The sequence below is a fragment of the Carassius auratus genome, chromosome 42 (assembly GCF_003368295.1).
Source record: "Carassius auratus strain Wakin chromosome 42, ASM336829v1, whole genome shotgun sequence".
Lineage (NCBI taxonomy): Eukaryota > Metazoa > Chordata > Actinopteri > Cypriniformes > Cyprinidae > Carassius > Carassius auratus.
In genome coordinates, this window is record NC_039284.1 from 15,666,665 (window position 1) to 15,689,644 (window position 22,980).

At 30.2% G+C, this 22,980-nt stretch overlaps 1 protein-coding gene across 1 annotated transcript; it reads left to right on the top strand.

Annotated features, from left to right (window-relative positions):
* Positions 1–604: 604 nt before the first annotated feature.
* On the top strand, positions 605–18,594 carry LOC113060824 (cell division cycle 5-like protein). Its single transcript, XM_026230030.1, is given in 17 exon segments — positions 605–803; positions 1,790–1,893; positions 2,054–2,215; positions 2,926–3,053; positions 4,697–4,796; positions 5,772–5,990; positions 6,074–6,218; positions 8,548–8,736; positions 8,817–8,965; positions 10,321–10,352; positions 10,355–10,482; positions 10,592–10,756; positions 10,876–10,956; positions 12,535–12,777; positions 13,743–13,940; positions 16,656–16,868; positions 18,164–18,594. Coding segments are annotated over 17 exon segments (2,406 nt in total). The 5' UTR covers positions 605–758; the 3' UTR covers positions 18,269–18,594.
* Positions 18,595–22,980: the final 4,386 nt, after the last annotated feature.

Consider the following 22,980-nt stretch of genomic DNA (forward strand, 5'->3'; position numbering starts at 1 on the left):
AGCTCACAAAAAAATTATAATCTCAACTCATTTTTGTAAATTATTTTTCAGTTGTCTCCAAAAACAAACAAAGAAATAAATAAATTATAAGACGAGCCTTTACATACTTAATTTTTACATTTATGATACATGTCAATATTTTAGTAGATGGTAACTTTTTTTGCATTTTAATTCACAAAATGACTTAATTTTAATCCAAGGACAATATACATACTGTAATTCAATATATTTATTTTTTATAAAATGTACATAGATTTTAAATATAAATCAATATAAATTGTTAAATAAATAAGATGTTTGAAAAAATTTACAATTATATAGATGTTTTATTACATTTATTTTTATTACATTTACAACACTGCTCTAGGGCCAGAGGGATTACAAAAGCAAATTTCTGTTTACCAATATATAGTGCAACAATAATAAGAAGAAAATAAGTAGGAAAAATAACAACAAAAAAAAAGAAAAGAAAAAGAAAGAAGAAGAAACAAATATTTGTTCGGAGCGCTCAGCCTGTCATTCGCCTCTCTGTCGTGTGGGGCGATATTGAGTTCAATTGACCCGACACTAGAACCCGTATGAATCAACAGAGGAAGAGCTTGTTTCCCACAGTTCCGTGCGCTCGCAGCCATTCTTGTTTCCTTATCCGCAGTTGAACGTGCGGCGGCTAAAAACGTTTATTTATCGTATTTCATTTTAATTTCACGTGTTTGAGATTCCAGAAGAAGAGTAACGTGTGAAGACTTCAAATCGCCAAAATGCCGCGGATTATGATCAAAGGAGGCGTGTGGCGCAACACTGAGGTTTGTTCAGAAAACACTCAACATTTCTAGCAGCAGAACTCCATTAATCTTCAGCGTTTAATTATTTAAAGGCGTTTAATACTTCATATTATCATCATTTATCGGAACTGCACAGATATATGCACTGATGTGCTTTATTTTTTTCTGTATTTATGTCGTGATGCGGAATGCGTTCAGAACGCGAAGTGTTTATCTTTTGAGCGCGTAACATATCAACCTCATGAACGCACTTGACGCGATTTCCCTAATTTATATATAAATTTATATACATTATATATATACATTTAGATGTGTGTGTGTATATATATATATATATATATATATATATATATATATATATATATATATATATATAATATAAAATAACATTCTCTCTTCATTTTCTATTCTGTCTTGTTTTAGTTTTATTTCTTTAAAAAAGTCTCTCTGACACTAGCATTCCTTGATCTTTTTCTATTATGTCTACTTATATTTCTTTAGATATATTATATTATACAAATGAGCAACAATGTGCTGCTGTGTGTGTGTGTGTGTGTGTATATATGTATGTGTATATATATATATATATATATATATATATATATATATATATATATATATATATATATATATAATAGTCACAGCACTTATATTGTTGCTCTTTTGCTGGGTTTGGTTTCTCATGTTATTTTTTGGATAAAAGTCTGCAAAATCTTATATAATAATACATTTGCTTGTAAAATGGCATGCATAAAAATTCTGCTCACTAATATCATTTGCCTTGGTTTTCTCTGACACTTTCTGACACAGGTTCGCTGACTTTATAAGGCTCTATAAGGCTTTTTTATTTTGATGTAAAGTGCTCAAAAACAAATGATTTCACCCTTTTTTTCTGTTTTTTTTTTTTTTTGTTAGAATTTGCAGCTTGGCTAGATTAGTAAAGCCGTCTGTTATTTGAGTCCTAGTCTTGTTGCATAATTCATGTCTTTGATGTGATTCTTTAACAGGATGAGATTCTCAAAGCTGCTGTAATGAAATATGGCAAAAATCAGTGGTCTCGAATCGCGTCCCTGCTACACCGCAAATCAGCCAAGCAGTGCAAAGCCAGATGGTGAGTTTAGATCACTCAAGATATGTCAGAAAAAGAAAAGAAAACATGCACTGAACATTATACATGCCGTGATGCCCACCTATACAAGTTCTTGGTCTTTTTCTGATTGAAGGCTATCCCAGGTCTGATGTGGTTGTCTCTTATGATGTGTTTCTCACAGGTACGAGTGGCTGGACCCCAGCATCAAGAAAACAGAATGGTCTCGTGAGGAAGAGGAGAAACTTCTTCACTTGGCCAAACTGATGCCCACTCAGTGGAGAACCATCGCCCCCATCATCGGACGAACAGCCGCTCAGTGTCTGGAGCATTACGAGTATCTGCTGTAAGTACAGTTTGATGCAAAATACAGACAACATGCAATAACTTTCACCTCTGAAGGGATTCTGTTTTGTGTGGAAGGCTGTTTTCGCCACTGGATAAAAAAAGTTGTTGCACAGTTTTATCCCAGAGTTCTGACTTGCATTTTGCATATTTTTATTTATTTTTTTCTCAGAATTGTGACAGACTGGCTATTGTGAATGATTGTTAGGATTGAGAGATAAACAAGCTGTTTTAAGGAAATGTGAGTTCCACCGAACTGGACTTTATAATTCGCAATTATACGTTTATATATCACAATTCTAAAAAAATACAAAATAAATAGTCAAACTTTAAGAGTTTTTGTTTATATCTCGTAATTCAGAATTGTGCCAAACTTACTATTGTGCTTTATAAAGTTGAAATTGTGAGATATAAACATGATTTTGAGTTACAAAGTCAGAATTGTAAGAGATAAACTCAGATTTGCAAAATTGATTAAGTCAGAATTGTGAAAATAAAAAGTTGCAATAAACTATTATTTGTTTATTTATTTTTAGTCCTTGGTGGAAATGGGCTTCAATAGCTTTATGAACAATACAAAATAAATCAATGTTAACTTCTCACAATACAGTCTAATTCTAAACGTTTTGGTCATATTTTGCCAGTTTAATGCTTTGCAGTTGCCAAGAGGTGTTTTTGGTCGTATGAAAAATCAGTTTGTTATGATCACAGAGATAAAGCCGCCCAGAGAGAGAATGAAGACGATGTGGGCGATGACCCTCGCAAGCTAAAACCAGGAGAGATCGACCCAAACCCTGAGACCAAACCAGCCAGACCTGACCCCGTGGACATGGATGAAGGTGAGTGCAGGACTAGCACAATCTCTAAATCCCTGGTAGCCCTTTGGCAGGCATTCTTGGGATTTTAGTAGCCCAACATGAATTTAACTAGCCAAAATAAAAAAAGATTTTTTTTTTTACAAAATGAGATTTAACACGCATTATAAATGAAAAGGTGTTCTTTTATTATTTATCTGACAAAATGGTGCTTATTTCTTTGTGAAATTGAATTGTCAAATAATAAAACTAACTTTTTAAAAACTTTTTACATTTGAAAAGAAATCCCAAATCAAATAGGAAAAAAAAAATACCAATAAAAGGACTTGCCTATGCTGTATTTAAAATCAGAGGCAACCGCTGCAAAGATGCTAAATACATTTAGATTGTATAATTTCAAAATTTGAGGAAAAAACAGAATGGTCTGATTTTAGTTTTGTGATTAAGATGCAGATGTCCCTCTCTGACAGCAGGTGGCACTAATGGAACAGCAGGTATTTAAAGGCTGCTGCCCCTTTAAGACCAAATGCATGGATCTAATATAATAATGCACAGTAGATTCCTTTCACCACTGTATACGTTCACTTACAGAGACAGTTATTTTGAGAGAATTTTGTGTGTATGTATTCATTCAGAAGCAAGGATACGCAAATGAAGAATCGATTCGTTGTTCACGCGTTGTCTGAAACATGGCTCTCTGAGTGTGTGCGACACTGAATGCGCGCACATGGTTTAAAGTGCTTGTAGTGCTAGGCGGTATACCGGTTCATACCGAAAACCGGTGTATATTTTCGTTACGATTTTTAATAAAAGTGAAAGTGCATTGTTAAACGTGGATTGACACGAAAAATGCAGTCATTTCACAATAAATATATACTAATTAATGCTGTTTCACACGCAACACGTGAGTTTTTGGCTAGGTTTAAAACAAGAAAAAGTACACTTTAAGATAAACAAGGAAAAAAATATATATTCACTTTTATTGAGGCAGAAAAACAAAGTTCATGAAGACCCTGCTTGTGATAAAGATTTAACTGCAAAAGGCACGAGTCTGTGTCTGTCTGTGGTGTTTTAATTTTAAATATTTTAACAATAAAAGTGTCCAATTATTGTTTAAATGTTTTGCAGCATGCTTGAGCAGCTTATTATACAAACCTAGAAGTAAAATGCATGAATAATGCGTTGGTTTATATTTATTGAGTTTAAACTAATGTCTATAACTATGAAAGATTGTTACTCTTCTGTGGTAAAAGACTCACAATGCTGAAAAAAAAAGACCAAAAGAGGAGCCAGGTCTGTTGTTTGGAGGGTTTTTGGTTTCCAAAAATAACCATTTTATGCAAGTGCTGTCGGGCTTAAAGCACGTCTCCAGCAGAAAATGCATTGTACACCTGTTTATGCGTAAAAAAAACATCATAAACCGGCATAATTTAGAAAAAAACGTGATATCAATAGTTTAAACCCGTACAAGCGAGTGAACAACACATATCACAGGAGATTTTTATATCACTATTCAAGGTAGCCCTTTGCTAAAGTGATTTTGCGAGCTCTGTGAGTGTGTCTGAAAAACAATCAAATGAACGTTTCAACACTGTGATTGAAAGGATAATGCATGACATCCATAAACGTGTGTGTGTGTGTGTGTGTGTGTGTGTGTGTGTGTGCAGATGAGCTGGAGATGCTGTCGGAAGCCAGAGCCCGATTGGCCAACACGCAAGGCAAGAAGGCGAAGCGGAAAGCCAGAGAGAAACAGCTGGAGGAAGCGCGGTGAGATCTCGTGTCATTAAAACAGATTTGGGGGCTTTAAGCAATTGCTGCGTGTCTCTGAATAAATCTGTGTAAGACTGTACTTCTGAAATTGTTCACAAGGGACTGAGAAACAGGGTTATTTTAGTATCATCGAAATAGTTTTTTATTTTAAAGTTGTAGTCATTTTGCTGTGTTTTTATCATTTTATCATAGAATATCTTATATTCATTTAGTACAGTTAAACTAAATGAAAATTAGAAATGATGCAACTTTTTTTTTTCATATTTAGCAGTAACTGCATCATCATCATAACCAATGTTGTTATAGTAAACTAAAGCTATAAAGCACTTTTAAGTGAAAATATAAATATTAGACGAGAAAGAATTGCATCTAACCGCAATAGAGTTGAAGTACTAAAATTACGAATACTTGCATAAAAAGGAATTAATTCTGTAAATAAATATAAACAAAAATAAGAATAAAAACACAAGAATCACTCGAATTAAAATGAAAACTCAGATTTTAAAATGTAAAAGTTAATTCAAAATATTAAGTAACATAAATATTAAATAATTTTGATAATAGTAATAATATTATAATATTTAGTAATAATATTAAATTAAATTTAAATTTTAAATTTTAATTTAATTAAATAGTATATAATTAAAACCACACTGATTGCAACGCTAACCAAATGAATTCTGAATAGAAATGTATATTAAAAAAAATATAAGCACATAAAAACAAAGTTCAAATGAAAACAGAAATATAAAATTGTCTCTGAAAAAAACTGCTGAAAACCAATCCCGCTGGACTTTTTAACATAATTTTTTTTTTATGTATGATATATATATTTAGCAGCTTGACTTCTAGTTATTGGTGCTGATTTCATGATCTGAAGAAGTGTTATTGTTGGTGTCATAATGAGCTTTGTATTAGTTCTGGAAGTGCTGGTCACACTGAGTTATTAATCGTGTTCGCCGTTTCCTGCAGTCGTCTGGCAGCGCTTCAGAAGCGCAGGGAGCTGCGAGCGGCAGGCATCGCCATCCAGAAGAAGCGCAAGAAGAAGAGAGGGGTGGACTATAATGCTGAGATCCCGTTTGAGAAGAAACCCGCGCAGGGCTTCTACGATACGTCCATGGAGCTGTATGATCCTCTGGAACCGAACTTCAAGCGACTGCGCCAGCAGCATCTGGACGGAGAGCTCAGGAAGTGAGCGGGGTCATGTCAGACTATTAGTTCAGTGTCCTGGGTGAGCGTGTGTTTGATCACCCTTTTGCTTTTTGTGTTTGTAGTGAGAAGGAGGATCATGAACGAAAGAAGGACAGACAGAAGATCAAGAAGAAGAAGGAGTCTGATCTGCCTTCGGCCATCCTGCAGACCAGTGGAGTGTCCGAGTTCACCAAGAAGAGAAGCAAACTGGTGCTCCCTGCTCCACAGGTCAGAGTTCACACACACTGTCAAACATCCTGTTGACTGCATCACAACCAGGGCTGTTATTGTACACTAAAGCATTAAGAATCACGTCCGTTAATTGAACTAAATCTGACTGATGGAAAACTTAAGATACTTAAACGGAGAGAGGTTCAAAAATGACTGAAACTGAAATAAAATATAAAAATAAATTAAATCTAAATAGAAATTAAAAAGCTGATAAAAAAACAAAAGCATATACAATTGCTAAAGTTTAAGATCAAAATAAAATGTAAACCGAAAATTAAAAGCTAATTCGAAATATTAATAAATACTTTAATAGTAGAATAAAACTGATCATGTTAACCAAAAAAAAAAAATATATATATATATATATATATATAAAACACATAAAATTTGTTAAACCTTAAAACAAAATTATTAAAAGGTAATTCAATATATAAATACTGTAATAGTTAATAAATAGTACTAAATAGTACAAATAAATTAAATCTAAATAGAAATATAAAACAAAAACTAATAGAAGTGACAATCTCAAAAATTACTAAAACTTTAGAATTCACAATAAAAACTGGAAATATAAAATTAAGCTAATTCACAATATTAATAAATACTATACTAGTTTATAAATTATACTAAAATAACACTTATAGCAACACGTAAACCAAAAAAATTTAATCTAAATAGAAATGTATAAAAATGACAAGCGCAGAACATTAAGTTGAAAAAAAACATTAACTGAAATTAAGAAACTTAAAAGATAAAATAAGTAGCTAATTCAAAATATTAATAAATACTATAATGGTAGAATAAAACTGATCATGTTGACCGAATAAAAAAAAAATAAAAATAAAAAAATGACAAAAGCACATAAAAATACTAAAACCTTAAATAAAACTTAATGATTAAAAGATAATTCACAATATAAATACTGTAATAGTAAATAAATAGTACTAAAATAACACTGAGTGCAACAAGTTGACAAATAATTTAATTTAAATAGAAATATAAAAACAAACTAATAGAAGTGACAAACACATACAATTCTAAAACTTTAGAATTTACAGTACAAACTGGAAATATAAAATTTAGCTAATTGATAATATTAATAAAACTATATTAGTGTATAAATAATAGCGAAATAACACTTGTAGCAACATGTAAACCAAATAAATTTAAACTAAATAGAAATTTATAAAAATGACAAGCGCAGAACATTATTAAAAAACTAACTGAAATTAAGAAACTTCAAAGATAAAATATTAATAAATACTAGTAGATATATTCATAGTACAAATAATAGTAGAATAAAACTGATTGCATGTTAACTAAATAAATTAAATAGAAATAGAATTATATGTAAAAAATGACAAAAGCACATAAAATTACTAAAACCTTAAATAAAACTAAATGATTAAAATATAGTTCAAAACGTAGATACTGTAATAGTAAATAAATAGTAGCTACTTAATAACCCAGAGTGCAACGAGTTAACCAAATTAATCTAAATAGAAATATATAAAAATGACAAAAGCACATAAAATTACTAAAACCTTAAATAAAACTAAATGATTAAAATATATATTTTTTTTAAATATAAATACTGTAATAGTAAATAAATAGTACTAAAATAACACTGGGTGCAATAAGTTGACAAATAATTTAATTTAAATAGAAATATAAAAACAAACTAATAGAAGTGACAAACACATACAATTCTAAAACTTTAGAATTTACAATACAGACTGGAAATATAAAATTTAGCTAATTCACAATATTAATAAATACTATACTAGTGTATAAATGATACTAAAATAACACTTATAGCAAGACGTAAACCAAATAAATTTAAACTAAATAGAAATTTATAAAAATGACAAGCGCAGAACATTATTAAAACTTTAACTGAAATTAAGAAACTTCAAAGATAAAATATTAATAAACACTAGTAGATATATTAATAGTACAAATAATAGTAGAATAAAACTGATTGCATGTTAACCAAATAAATTAAATAGAATTATATGTAAAAAATTACTAAAGCACATAAAATTACTAAAACCTTAAATAAAACTAAATGATTAAAAGATCATTCAAAACATAGATACTTTAATAATAAATAAATAGTAGCTACTTAATAACCCAGAGTGCAACGAGTTAACCAAATTAATCTAAATAGAAATATATAAAAATGACAAGTACATAAAATTGTAACTGAAATTAAAAACTGCAAATAAAAATAATGATCAATAGTGTGTTTTATAATAGTTTCATATTGAAGTCACGGTTAGTTTTTATGTTGAATAAACCACATTTTATCATTTATTTGTTCCAGATCTCTGACGCTGAGCTGGAGGAGGTGGTCAAACTGGGTCAGGCCAGTGAAGTCGCCCGTCAGACCGCCGAGGAGTCAGGAATCACCAACTCGGCCTCTAGCGCTCTTCTGTCCGAATACAACGTGACCAATAACGCCATGGCCCTGCGCACGCCCAAAACCCCAGCGGCACAGGACAAGATCCTGCAGGTTCAGTCCAGTTTCACACGCTTCCCAAACCACCCGTTTCATATCCTGAGTCTCACCGCTGGGTTCTTTCATCCCCACAGGAAGCCCAGAACCTGATGGCACTCACAAACGTGGACACGCCTCTTAAGGGAGGGTTGAACACCCCTCTGCATGAGAGCGACTTCTCTGGTGTGACCCCACAGAGACAGGTGGTCCAGACGCCCAACACCGTGCTGTCTACACCCTTCAGGTGCCCAGCAAGCATGAAAACATGCACTTTTACATGAAAAATATTAGCTCACACTTATAGGAACAGAGTTCTGGAAAATAACAGAAAATAATATAGTGTTAAAAAAAAAAATCAAATGCCATATTGAAACAACGGCTGTGGTTTTGTCTCAATAAAGTGTTGTAAAGATCCCTCTAATGCTTAATAAGCTTATTGCTTTAATAAAATATCACCAACAGCAACACAAGGCAACCATGTGCATTTGAAATTAATGTTATGCATTATTCATATGAATGTATAAACCCATTTTTCACACAGTAATACAGTTAATTAAATTAAGGCTATTTATGACTTGTTTATTTTGTTAATTAAAATACTACTTAAATACTACATTAGAATTTGTATTTAAACTTTGTAGAAAATTACACAAACAATTTGAAGTACTGAAATAACTAAAACTGAAATAATAAAAATAAATTAAGTAGAAATAGACATTTTAAAAACCCTAAGAAGTAAAAAAACAAAAAAAAAAAAAGTTACAAAAACTTTACCTAAAACTGAAAATATACATTTGAAAGCTAATTCAAAGAATTGTTTAGTCAGAAGTAATATTAAAATTATATTTAAAAATATATATATTTAATATTTATATATATATATATATATATATATATATATATATATATATATAATATAATATAATTTATTTATTTATATATATATATATATATAATATATATATAATTTATTTATATATATATATATATATATATATAATATATATATATATATATATATATATATATATATATATATATATATATAAAATCCAGTTTCAAGCACAGTAATAGTCTAATAGTAATTAAGTCTAGTTATAATTATGTTGGTTCAGAATTTACTAGAGTAAAACTGTACATTTTCAATAAATGCTGGTTTTTTTTTTAACATTTCCAAAGGATCCTAAAAGAAAGCATCGGTTTCAGCAAAACATTAAGCAATTCTCTGATGATTGTAATAATAGACATTAATAATAATAAGAAGAAATGTTATGCAAATCAGCATATTTTCATGATTTCTGAAGCATCATGTGACACTGAAGACTGGAATAATGATGCTGAAAACACAGCTTTGTTCACAGAAATAAATTACATTTTACTATACATTCACATAAAAAACAGTTATTTTAAATTGTAATATATTTCCAAAATTTTACTGTATTTTTTACTATATTTAAAAACATTACCAATCCTGACCCCAAACGTTTGAGCCAGATATTATGCATAACTACACCTAATACCTCATAATGTAAAAGTATATGCTAAATTTGAGGTTAATGAGCTGTGTGAATGATGACTTTATGCATATGTTTTTCCCAGAACGCCCAGTCACGGAGCCGAGGGCATGACCCCCACAGTGGGATGACCCCTAAACCCTCGGTGGGGGTGACCCCGGGCAGGACCCCGCTGCGGGACAAGCTCAACATCAACACAGAGGAGGGCGGCATGGACTACAGCGACCCGTCATTTGCCAAACACTTGGTGCGTGACACTGAATTTCTCCGAGATTTAAACTGAATTAAATGCCGTTTTGATGCATTTATTTAAATGTGGCCTTGCATCATAGCTAGATGTTTTCTGTCTGTTCCAGCAAAGGGAGTCCCGCGAGCAGCTCCGACAGGGCTTGATGTCTCTTCCATTGCCCAAAAACGACTTCGAGATCGTGCTCCCCGAAAACGCTGAGAAGGAGCTGGAGGAAGCCGAGGTGGACGAGAGTTTCGTGGAGGATGCGGCCGAGATAGAGCTGCGCAAACAGGTCAGTGAACCGCCCAAGACTTCTAACGCAGCTTTTGGAGATCTGTGAGAAGACAGAAGTTGTTCGGGATCCGGAGGGGGTTTGTTTTTGGTGTTATTTATCTTGTGATGTTTCTACAGGCCGCCAGAGACGCAGAGAGGGAGAAGGAGCTGCGGCAGAGACACACAGCCGTTCAGAGAGATTTACCACGACCTTCAGAGGTGAACACACACACACACACACATCCCAGCATTACTATCGATCACAATCACCCTGCACCTTAACGGAGTTATTTTGGTATTATTAATATACTGTTACAGTATTTATCACTATTTTTTCTGTTCTGTTTTTGATTTTTTTTATATTTAGTGCTTATTTAGTTTTTATTTCAGTTTTAGTAACTTAAACTGAACTGCGTTGGCAACTAAATGGAAAAAAAGTGTTATTGATAAAGTGTACTATAAAGTGGTTTTGTGTAGAACTAATAATTTCGTTTTTGTTTCATTGCAATTAACAACTATTTTGAAATATTTTTGGTTACGGTGACATTTATAATCTGGATTAATATACTGTTTTTGGTATTTTATTTATATATATATTTTTTATCTATTTATCATTTTATCTATTTATTGTTTTATTTATTTATCTATTTATTTATATATCTTTTTATCTATTTATCATTTATCTATTTATTGTTTATTATTATCTATTTATTTATATCTTTTTAATCTATTATCATTTTATCTATTTATTGTTTATTTATTTATCTATTTATATATCATTTTAATTATAGTTTTAGTAATTTGGTTTTATTTGTATTTTTGTATAAATATTCTTTTTTTTTATTTGTTTTAGTTTTAGTAACTAATAAAGTTTAGTTAAAATTAATTTTGTTATATTTTATTTTAGTTTAGTTTTATTTCAGTTAGCAGTTTTTTTTGTAGTTTCATTTGCAATATGTAGTTTCAATATATTATTAAGAGTATTTATTAATATCTTGAGTTTTTTCCTTCTAAGTTTGAATTTTATTTTAGTTTAAGGTTTAGTCATGTTGGTGTGTTTTTCGTTTAATTACATTTTGTATACACAATTCTATTTTTTTAGTTTTTCATCATTTTCATTTGTCTTAGTAACTTTCATTTAGTTGCCAAGGAAATATTTATAACTGTTTTTTTTTTTTTTTTGTTAATAGTTGGAGTTTGTTAATGATATCAACACTGCCACAAATCAACATTTGTGACCCTGAAGCATAAAATCAGTCTTAAGTCCAAAAATACACTGTATGGGGGAAATTATAGATTTTTCTTTATCCCGAAAATCATTAGGATATTAAATAAAGATCATGTTCAATGAAGATATTATGTAAATTTCCTACTGTAAATATATCAAAACGTAATTTTTGATTAGTAATAATGCATTGCTAAGAACTTCATTTGGACAACTTTAAAAGTGATTTTCTCAATATTTCGATTTTTTTTTTTTGCACCCTCAGATTTTCAAATAGTTGCATCTCGGCCGAATATTGTCTGATCCTAACAAACCACACATCAACTGAAAGATTATGTATTCTGCTTTCAGATGATGAATAAATCAAAATTTTGAAAAATCTTGACCCTTATGACTATTTCTAAAATGCTAACTTTTCAGCAACCTACCGCTGCGAAGATTTGCACCAAATTCGTAGAGTAGTGGAGTGGTTTAAGACTAGCCAAAGGAGCTCTTATGGGGTCTTCCCTCATTTAATTACACAAATAACGAATGAGTGCATGTAAACCGTGAGCATCCTGCAATGTGTTCAGGTGAACGAGACGATCCTCCGTCCTCACACTGTGGAGCCGCCGCTGACAGACCTGCAGCAGGCCGAAGAAGTCATCAAGAAAGAAATGATCACCATGATCCACTTCGACTGTCTGCATCACCCCTTCAGCGACGCTCAGGCCAAGAAGAGCAAAGGAGTGGGATCCAGCTCCAGCCACGCCGAGCACATCTCTTACCTGGAGAAGACCCCCTACGAGAAGGTCTCGGAGGAAGAGCTCAAAAAGGTCTGCTGCTTTTAATGCTTAGACCCAAATCTGAGAGTGATTGATTATAAAATGATATCATTAAATAATGCATGGGATTATTGTTATTCTGCAGGTACGGATTCAGTGTGGCCTGGATTTTAGAAATATCCCCTCTCATTTTTTGTGTAATGAAGCAAAATAAAGTACCGGTAATTTAGAAAATGTGTAAGATGCATTGCATCTTTAGAGTCACTGTCATTGCTTTTCAGTAGGGCTGTGAAAAAACGCTTTTGATTTAAACCAATCCTCTTATTATTATATATTTTTTTAAATTTAATTAGATTTAAAAAATAAAAAAAATTCTGTATTGGGAAAATTATATCTTATTCAAATTGGTAATGAAATGTGATGGTAGTTTGTAATAAAAGTAGGACTGCAAAAACTAATCAATAATAAAAAAATAATGTCAAATATAAAAATATATTGTAACATTTAATATAAAAAATAATAGTGTATGACTTAAGAGCATTAAATGAACTAACCAATAACAAGTAATACAATTATGTAACAAAAACATTTAATAAAGTCCAAAAAAAAAAAAAAAAATTTTTATATATATATATATATATATATATATTATATATATATATATATATATATATATATATATATATATATATATATATATATATATATATATATATATGAAAGTATTTAAGAGCATTAAAATGAATTGGAACTAGCTGTTTATTATACAAAGTGCTTAAAATTGTCAAAAATAATGACACATTGCAAAAGAGTTTTATCTCAGATTATGACCTGGATGTTTCTGTTATAGTCTCCCAAAAAGTCTTTATCTTTGTGTGTGCGTGTGTGTCTCTGTGTTTGTGTGTGTTTGTGTGTGTGTGTGTGTGTGTGTCTGTCTGTGTGTGTGTCTGTCTGTGTGTGTGTGTGTGTGTGTCTGTGTGTGTGTGTGTGTGTGTGTGTGTGTGTGTGTGTGACAGGCCGGAGAGCTGCTGGCTCAGGAGATGGAGGTGGTGAAGCATGGGATGGGTCACGGGGATCTGTCTATGGAGGCGTATAACCAGGTTTGGGAGGAGTGTTACAGTCAGGTCCTGTACCTGCCCGGACAGAGCCGCTACACTCGAGCCAATCTGGCCAGCAAGAAGGACAGGATCGAGTCGATGGAGAAGAAACTGGAGGTAGATCAGATCATCAACCTCCTCTGCGTCCAGTAGATGGCATTGTTTGGCTGAAAGAAGCGTATGTTCAGTATTCTACAGTAAAATCACTCGTCTTTTTGCTTTTAAAATCACTTTATACATATCTCAATCACTGATTGTTTATATATACTTCAATGTAATCGCTGTGTGTACATTTTTTTCCTCTTTTTTTTTTATTTAATTTTTTATTATTATTATTATTATTTAATCGTAGTGCTCTTAAAAGTCAGTGCATTTTCCCCAACTTTTTATTTCTTTTTCTTTTTTTATATATGTAATTTTTTGTATTTAAAAATGTTGTATTATTATTATTTTTTTTATTAAATTATATTTATTTTTAACAATTATTTTGTTTTTGTTTGTTTGGTTTTGGTTGGAACTTAATTTATTTTATTTTATCTTCAGATATTCAGTAATTTAGGTTTTGGTAAAGTCACCAAATTATTTTATTTCTTCTAATGTAAGAGTCTGCTAATTCTGATCTTTTTTTTTTTTACACTTTTTTTTTTGATAGTGTTGTTATTTTCATGGGCAGTTCTTCTTATTTTTTTTCTTTTTATGTATGTGTTTTTGGTGTGTACTTCACTCTAGTTTATTCTTTGTGTGTTCAGCAAGGTTCAGGGTCTTGTTACAATCACTTGAGTTGTCTTATTGCTTTTAGTATAACAGATGGTTAATTCTGTCTTCGTACTGCTCTTAAAAGTCATTCAGTGTGTTAACTTCACAATTAACCAGCCAAGATAAACGGTGAGAAATCTGTTTAGAGGACACACACATGTGCAAAGCTTCATCAGGACAGCGGCTGTGTTTATGTTCGTGTGTGTGGAGGACACTGGGAGTGTGTTCACACAGCTTCACGTTCAGAGACGCGGGGAGCTTGTGTTCCTGCAGAAAACACATTACCAACAGACATCAGCCCAGCTACACACTCCTGCACAGAAACACTTTTTATTATCATTATTATTGCTTATTTAATGTGAAAACTACGCTATTTTGTTTATAGCCAGGCTTTGTTACTGTTCATTTTGTTTGTTTGTTTGTTTGTTTATGTATTTGTTATTGTTTGATATAAAAACCAGTAAAAAAAAATTCACTTAAAAAAAAGATCATTAGAAAAGGTAAACAAACACAGGTTATTTTATTTTTACAAATGTAACATTTTAAAATTGTTTAAACTTTTAGTAATTTTGAAATACAAAATTGTATATTATAATATAGATATAATAAAATAAATTAAAAGTAAAAAATAGTGCTTTATATATATATATATATATATATATATATATATATTTATTTATTTATTATTATTATTATTATTATTATATTTTTTTTACCGTATATATTTTAAAATCAAGTTAATATATTTTCTTCAATCCTTTTAAATTTAATACAGATATTTGAAAATTTAGTATTTATGTATTGTTTATAATATACTGTTTATTTTACTAAAAAATATATATATAAACTTCTATATCATAATGTCATTGTAAAATTTAATTATAAATTACTTTTGTAATGTTTCATATATACACAAGTGTGTATTTAACTTTTTTTTTTTTTTAATTAATAAAATATATTTTATGTCATAGATATAAAATATTAGATATAAAATGTTATTAATATAAAGATTAATTTCTCATTAAAATGCATTGATTCCTTTTGTTTGTGGTCCTATCCTTGGGTTGATCTTAAGATGATCTGTATTGTCTGCTAACTGTCTGGACGTCCTGCTCTCGCTGATCTCTCTTGGTCTCGTCTCGTCTCAGATGTTTTACTCAGAGAAGTGCCCAGTCAGGACGTTCAGCTGGCAGCGGGACTCTCGCTCGAATGAAAACAGATCCATTATAATTGCATAATGGTTTGTTACAGGCCAAAGACGTGGCGTGTGTTTCTGAGGCAGTGTTGACATTGGAGGTTTATTGTTTTTGTTTCCATCTCATAACTTTGTAGAATTCACTGCTTTCTTTGCATGTCACACATGATTGCAAAATTGAACGTCTAAAAATAGTTTACATTTGTGATGGTTTCAGTGTTTCATGGTGCCAGTGTCTGTAGGCAAAACTGAATCCTGGGTTTTCTCAGACAAGAACGAGAGCTGTAATGAACGGTTTAAACTGAACAAAGATTCAATGTTGCATATTAGTTCTTTATATTTCATTTTTATTAGTTTCTTTTATCCTTTACATTCTTTCTTGGAATTCTGTTTTTTTTTTTTTTTTTAAGATATGTACATTTATAAATGTGTGTGTGTGTGTGCGTGTGTGTGTGTGTGTGTGTGTGTGTAAATATATAAATGTATATAAATAAATAAAATGCCAAATATATTATTTAATTTAAATTTTAATTTACTTTAAATTATTTAATTTAATTATTTAATATGATCTTATTTTTTATCAAGCATATAGTTACTGAATATTTTTTTTATTTTTTTTATTTTTTGCTTATTATTTTAAGTTTATATTGTAAAATTACTTAGAATTTTTTTTTCTACGTGGTACTCATTTTTTACAAATTTAATTAAAAATAGTAGTAATAATTTTATTTGTATTTATTTATAAATTATCTTTTGAACTTTTATATATTTAAATTAAGTCTGGAATCAGTGCAAGTAAAACAAACACGTGATGTCACTGTGAAATCCTCGTGATTGCATTCGTAACTCTTCCTCTCTCTCTCTCCGTGTGTTGATGACAGATCAACAGAGGTCACATGACCACCGAGGCCAAGCGCGCGGCGAAGATGGAGAAGAAGATGAAGATTCTGCTGGGGGGCTATCAGTCGAGGGCCATGGGTCTGCTCAAACAGCTCAGTGAACTCTGGGATCAGGTGGAGCAGGCCAACGTGGAGCTCCACACCTTCCAGGAGCTGAAGAAACAGGAAGACCTCGCCATTCCACGCAGACAGGAGGTCAAGCGCTTTAACACCAACTCTCTCTGTTCAGGCCTCACTTCTGCATTGCTTTGGATAAGTGTCCACTAAATAATTAAATGTAATATTATAAACTGAAATTCAGTTCAAGGGTCAGCATCATCTCTTCTCAGGTTTTCTGGATCCAGACTGGAGCTGGTGTAAATACTAGAAACATTGAAACAAATAGAGACATCATTAGCATAGCTGCTGTTCCAACAAAGCTAAATTAATAAGTTTAACCCACGCTAAAGAATAATAATGTGCATTTGATCACTCACAATTTAAGAGATGCATTATTCGAATGCTTGGCGAAAGAGATGCGTTTTTAATCTAGATTTAAACAGAGAGAGTGTGTCTGAACCCCGAACATTATCAGGAAGGCTATTCCAGAGTTTAGGAGCCATGTGTGAGAAAGCTCTACCTCCTTTAGTGGACTTTGCTATCCTAGGAACGACCAGAAGTCCAGTGAAATAATATATATGTAAAAAAATTAAAATAAATACTGGGTTGTAGATGTTTTATTTTGTATAGGATTTTTAAAATGTGGCTTTATCTATATTTTAGTTTGTTTATGTGGTTAAAAGAAAAATATTTAATAAATGCCTGTCTTTTTACTATATATATATATATATATATATATATATATATATGTACACACACACAGAAATAATTGTATGTATAATAAAAACATATATATAATTTTTTTTTTAAACAATCTGGTGGCAAATATAAGTATTGAATAAAAAAATAAAATAAAAAAAATATTTACTTATTTTATTTTATTGTTTTAGTTTTTTGGAGGTTTTATATTTTATATAGTATTTATTTAAAAAGTGTAAATTATTTAAAACCTTTTATATATATATATATATATATATATACGTTTTGTTTTTTTGTTTTTTTACAAGAATTTCACTTTGTTTTGCTACTGTCAATATTGTGTGTGTGTGTATTATTATTATTATTTTTTTATTATTATTATTATTTTTTTAAACCAACCGAGGGAAAATATAAAAGTATTGAATTAAAAAAAAAAAAATTATTTACTTTTTATATTATTGTTTAAGTTTTAGTTGTTGTTTTTTTTTTTTGAGGTTTTATATTTTATATAGTATAGTTATTATTAACTTTTTTTTATTTTAATTATATATATATATATATATATATATATATATATATATATATATATATATATATATATATATATATATACTTTTTTTTTTTTTGGTGCTTGGGGAGTTCTAATCCATAGTTGTTGTGGTATATTGTTAATATGAGTTGTTCCTGTGCAGGCCCTGAGAGAGGACGTCCAGAGACAGCAGGAGCGAGAGAAAGAGCTTCAGCAGAGGTTCGCAGACCTGCTCCTGGAGAAACAGACGCTCTCGCAGAAGATCTGAACGTGACGTCTATCCCAAACATCTCAGCTCGTCCTGTAGTGCTGTGCATGTGCTTTACTGTCTGCATCGCTGTGTTTCTGCATCAGCTTCTCAATCTTCACAAGCACCGCCGGGATTTCATTCACACAATTTTAGTTTTTAATGTTTTTCATATTGATCTTGTAAGTGTAAATATCGTCTGTTTTGCAGTATGGATTTTCCCATGTCAAGCCATTTTTAGGTTTGTGTTGAATATACGAGAAGCTCTTTTTCAAGTGTGAATTGAAATAATGACTTGCTCTGAAAATGTACATCATTTATGAAATAAATCATCAGCGCGGAGTTAATCTGAGCGTGCAATGTATGTTTTGTGAATGAATGATGGGAAAAAAAAAATTCTATGAATGCATGCATGTTATATATATATATATATATATATATTTTATTGATTTCTATTTTATTATTTATTATTATTTATATATTATATTTTTTAATTATTATTTATATATTTCTTATATATATATATATTATACTTTTTTAAATTTATTGTTATTTATATATTTCTTATATTTTTTTTAATTATTATTTATATATTTATTAATTATTATATATATATATATATATATATTATAATTTTTTATATATATATTTATTATTATTTATATATAAATTGTATAAACAAATTTTTTTTTTTTATAATTGTATAAATATCACATGTGTGTGTAATATTTTTTCCCTCCTAAAAACTAATAAACAAACCTGGGAGGAAACACATATATATATATATATATCAGTTACTAGATTACAAGCTTATATTACATTAAGTGTGCTACCTGTGCTTCATAAAACCTACTAAAAATATAACTAAGACAAAAGTGTGTGACGAGAAAAGATCCCGACGAATCACATTCACTCGTTTATGTGTCCAAATATTTTGGGGGGTTTATATTTGATAAATGGGTGCTGATGTTTCAAGATCAGTTCAGGTTCTCTAAATAAGTGGCTGGTTTTGCCGAAAAGCACATAAAAGTCCTGAAAATGAACTGTGTCTGTGTTCTTCTCCTCTTGAGGGCCGTGAACTCCGTGCACTTCATGTTCACTTCAGGCAAGCCAACATTTCTTCACTTTAAAGACCCATTGTTCGACAAGATTGAACAATCTCGAGGAACACTTTGAGTTGTTTTGGACGTGAACTGGTCCGAATGAAAGCGGTGTGATTGGAAACAGTTCTGTCTGGAAACGACACAATGCTATCAGATGTCTGCGCTTGTCTGAATGCCATTGTGTTCAGACGCTTTTAATAAATGTAGTGCCGTGTGGAGAGCTCAGAAACCATTGTTTTTCTCATTCAATGTGATTGATTCTTTATTACACAGTTTGCATAATTTCATTAGAAAATATTATATTTTTACATATTAGGAAAAAAAGAAAAAAATTATATATATATATATATATATTTTTTTTTTATTATTTTTTTTTTTTACACAGTTTGCATAATTCATTAAAATATATATATATTTTTATATATTAGAAAAAAAGAAAAACATATATTTATATATTTTTACATATTTTGCATAATTCATTAAAAAAAATTTATATATTAGAAAAAAAAGAAAAGAAAAAAAATATATATATATTATTATTATTATTTTTTTTTTTTAATATATAAAAAAACATATATGGCTAAATGCAGGTCTAGATCTAAAATAATCAGGATTTGAACCTATGTTACACAAAAAAAAGCGGACACCACTAGACTGTCTTGTTCCTTAATCATAAAACCACCAAAGGTCGATATTCAAAAACAAGAACAAAACCAGCTTCACAAATGAACAAATGAGGCCATGAGCAAATCGGACATTTCCTTCTCGAGCTGGAAAAGAACTAAATTGAAAGAAGATGAACAAATAGACTCTTTTGTTTAGAAAGCTCTTTTTGAGGATCAAGTCTGGCTCCGAGAGTCCAACATCAAATCCAAAACATCTTCCACCATAATCACATCTTTAGGTATACGGGTCGTCCGAGTCTAAATTGAAACATATTGCATATGGCGACATCCAAAAAATCCAATGCATTTAGATTTTAATAGCATATTTTCTACCATAACTGTACTGCTTTTGTTCAGGGAAGAGTTGATCATTATCTCTGCAGTATCAGTGTAGCTCTTCATGATTTCGGACACAATGACGGATCTGTTGGTGGTTCGAGGGCCGTGTTTGGTTTGGATGCGGCTGAATAGCATTGCACGATGCGTAGGAAATTAAAAATGCAGGGTTGTAATTTGCAGGAGAGTGAGATGGATTTAAAGGCTCGTTTTCCTGCTCCACTTCCAAACGTCCAAATATGTCACAGCTGAATGAGAACCGGGCTCTTCCTGGGGCGCAGAAACACTGTTCACCATCCAAATATCAAATCTGATTCATGTGCACCCTTCAGTTACAGTGGGATCAGATCTGGGGGGTTTCAGTCTGACACTCAATTATTGCATTGCATCTTTCATGTTTTGGTGTTTTCCTTCAGGTTTTTCTTTTTTTTTAATGATGAGATAAAAAAAAAAAAAAAAATTTTGAGGGACAAATTTGTAATTATGAGATAAAAAGACATAATTATTAGGAAAAAGTCAAAATTATGAGAGTAATTACAGAGTATCTACTACTTTAGATATCATAATTATGAGTTTTCTAGAAGGAAATGTACTTCCATAAACAAGCAAACAAATAATCATAATAGCAATATGTGTTATATTGCGAATATTGTTTTTTATTATTATTTAATTTAATATTTAACACTATAACTTTTATGCAATGAAGGAAAAAAATCATGTTTTGGTGTATTATAAGTATGACATATGTCAAAATTATGTAAAACATAAATAGTTTACTAAAAGTTTTTTAAAGGATTTAAAAGTAAAATATGAGATAGAAATTTACTTCATGATTATGACTTTGGTATCTCACAATTTCTACTTAATATGTCATAATTAAGATTTTTCTCTGAGGAAATGTGCTTCCATAAATAAACAAACAAACAATTTATAATTATGACATAATTCACAATTATGTAAAATAAAAATAGTTACAAAAAAGTTAAAAGTAAAATTTGAGATAGGAAAAAAAAGTTACAATTATGACAATAATTATGACATAAAAAGTCAAGATGTCAAAAAGATAATGAGATAAAGCGACATACAACTACTAATAAAATTACTAATAATTATGACATAAAAAGTGATAATCATGAAAAAAGCATAATAATAATAATAAAATTCAACTAAGCATGTCACAATTTTGTTATTTTTAATTATATCATAATAATGATTTAGAAAATAGACTTCCATAAAGAAAATCATCATAAACTAATATTATAAAATAGCAAATTAATGTGTATTGTCTTACAGCATGTATTTTATATGTTGTTTGTCAACAGTCATAATCATTACATATAAAGGTGAAATTATGACAAAAACAATAATGAGACACAAAGATGTCATTATGAGATAAACAGTCACAATGATAACAAAATAACAATAATAAATAAAATGTCAAAATTATGAGATATAATGCCAAAATTAGACAAAAACAAATGTCTGTGAGTTTTGATTTTATATGTCATAATTATGAAAATAGGCTTCCATATAATAGTTTGAGGAGTCATGCACAAACAGGAAAGCATGACAATATCTGAGTTATATGCATGAATATGTTAGATCCCAATGCTTTCCTCTGCAGTAGGTGGCGCTCTTCTCCTAGTCATCCTGATGCTGTCCTTCAGTGCATGTGGTAACTGGGTTCAGCCAAGCTCTTAAACTTTATCTGTGTGTACGATATCTCATGGAAATATTATTTCACAGTGTCAGCAATGTATTACGTGAATTCTGAACAATAGCAAAGCTCTGTGCAGCGCTTCAACCGACACGCAACGTTTTATGAGTATAAATGAAACGTTCAACAAGCAGTTTAGTTGCTTTCGAAGACCAAATCTGAATGTTTTCCAAGTCAGCTGAAGGCCTACTGGATGATATTGAGCTCTTAAACACAATCACATCACTTAAAGCCATTGCATTGCTTGAGCATGATTTAATGCTATCATTTTATGTTTAAGGTATATTATCTACCATATAAGACTTTCATAATAACTTCGAAGTCCTGTTTTAAGAAAGTGTTTTTATTTTATGTATTTACTTAAAGAATTGAGTGAATAAATGAATGAATATATAATGTTCCTGATGTGCATTAATCTTTTACACTTAAATCACTTTGGAGTGGATAAGAACATTTTAGAAATTGTTTTTTTTATGTGTATTATTATGTTTAATATTTATATATTAATTTAACAATTATTAATATAATAATGATTATATATATATATATATATATATATTATTGTATTAACAAATTATTCTTTATATATTTTACATTCATTGAATAATTAATAATTATTATTATTATATATTTAAATATATTAGATGCATATAAAATAAAATTTATTTAATAATGTATGTATGTGCATTCATTTAAAATGTTTATATTAATTGAATTTTTATTGTGTGCAAAAACAAACAATAATGCAATAAAAACACATCGCCTGCATAAAAAAAATGCATGCATTTTTATTGCATTATTGTTTTTTCATGCCTGTTTTTTCATTGGTCATTTATAAGACATATTCCCTGCCGTGAAGCCAAATACAGTTTTCTACACTGTGGACCACAGTTCCTACATCAAATAAACACA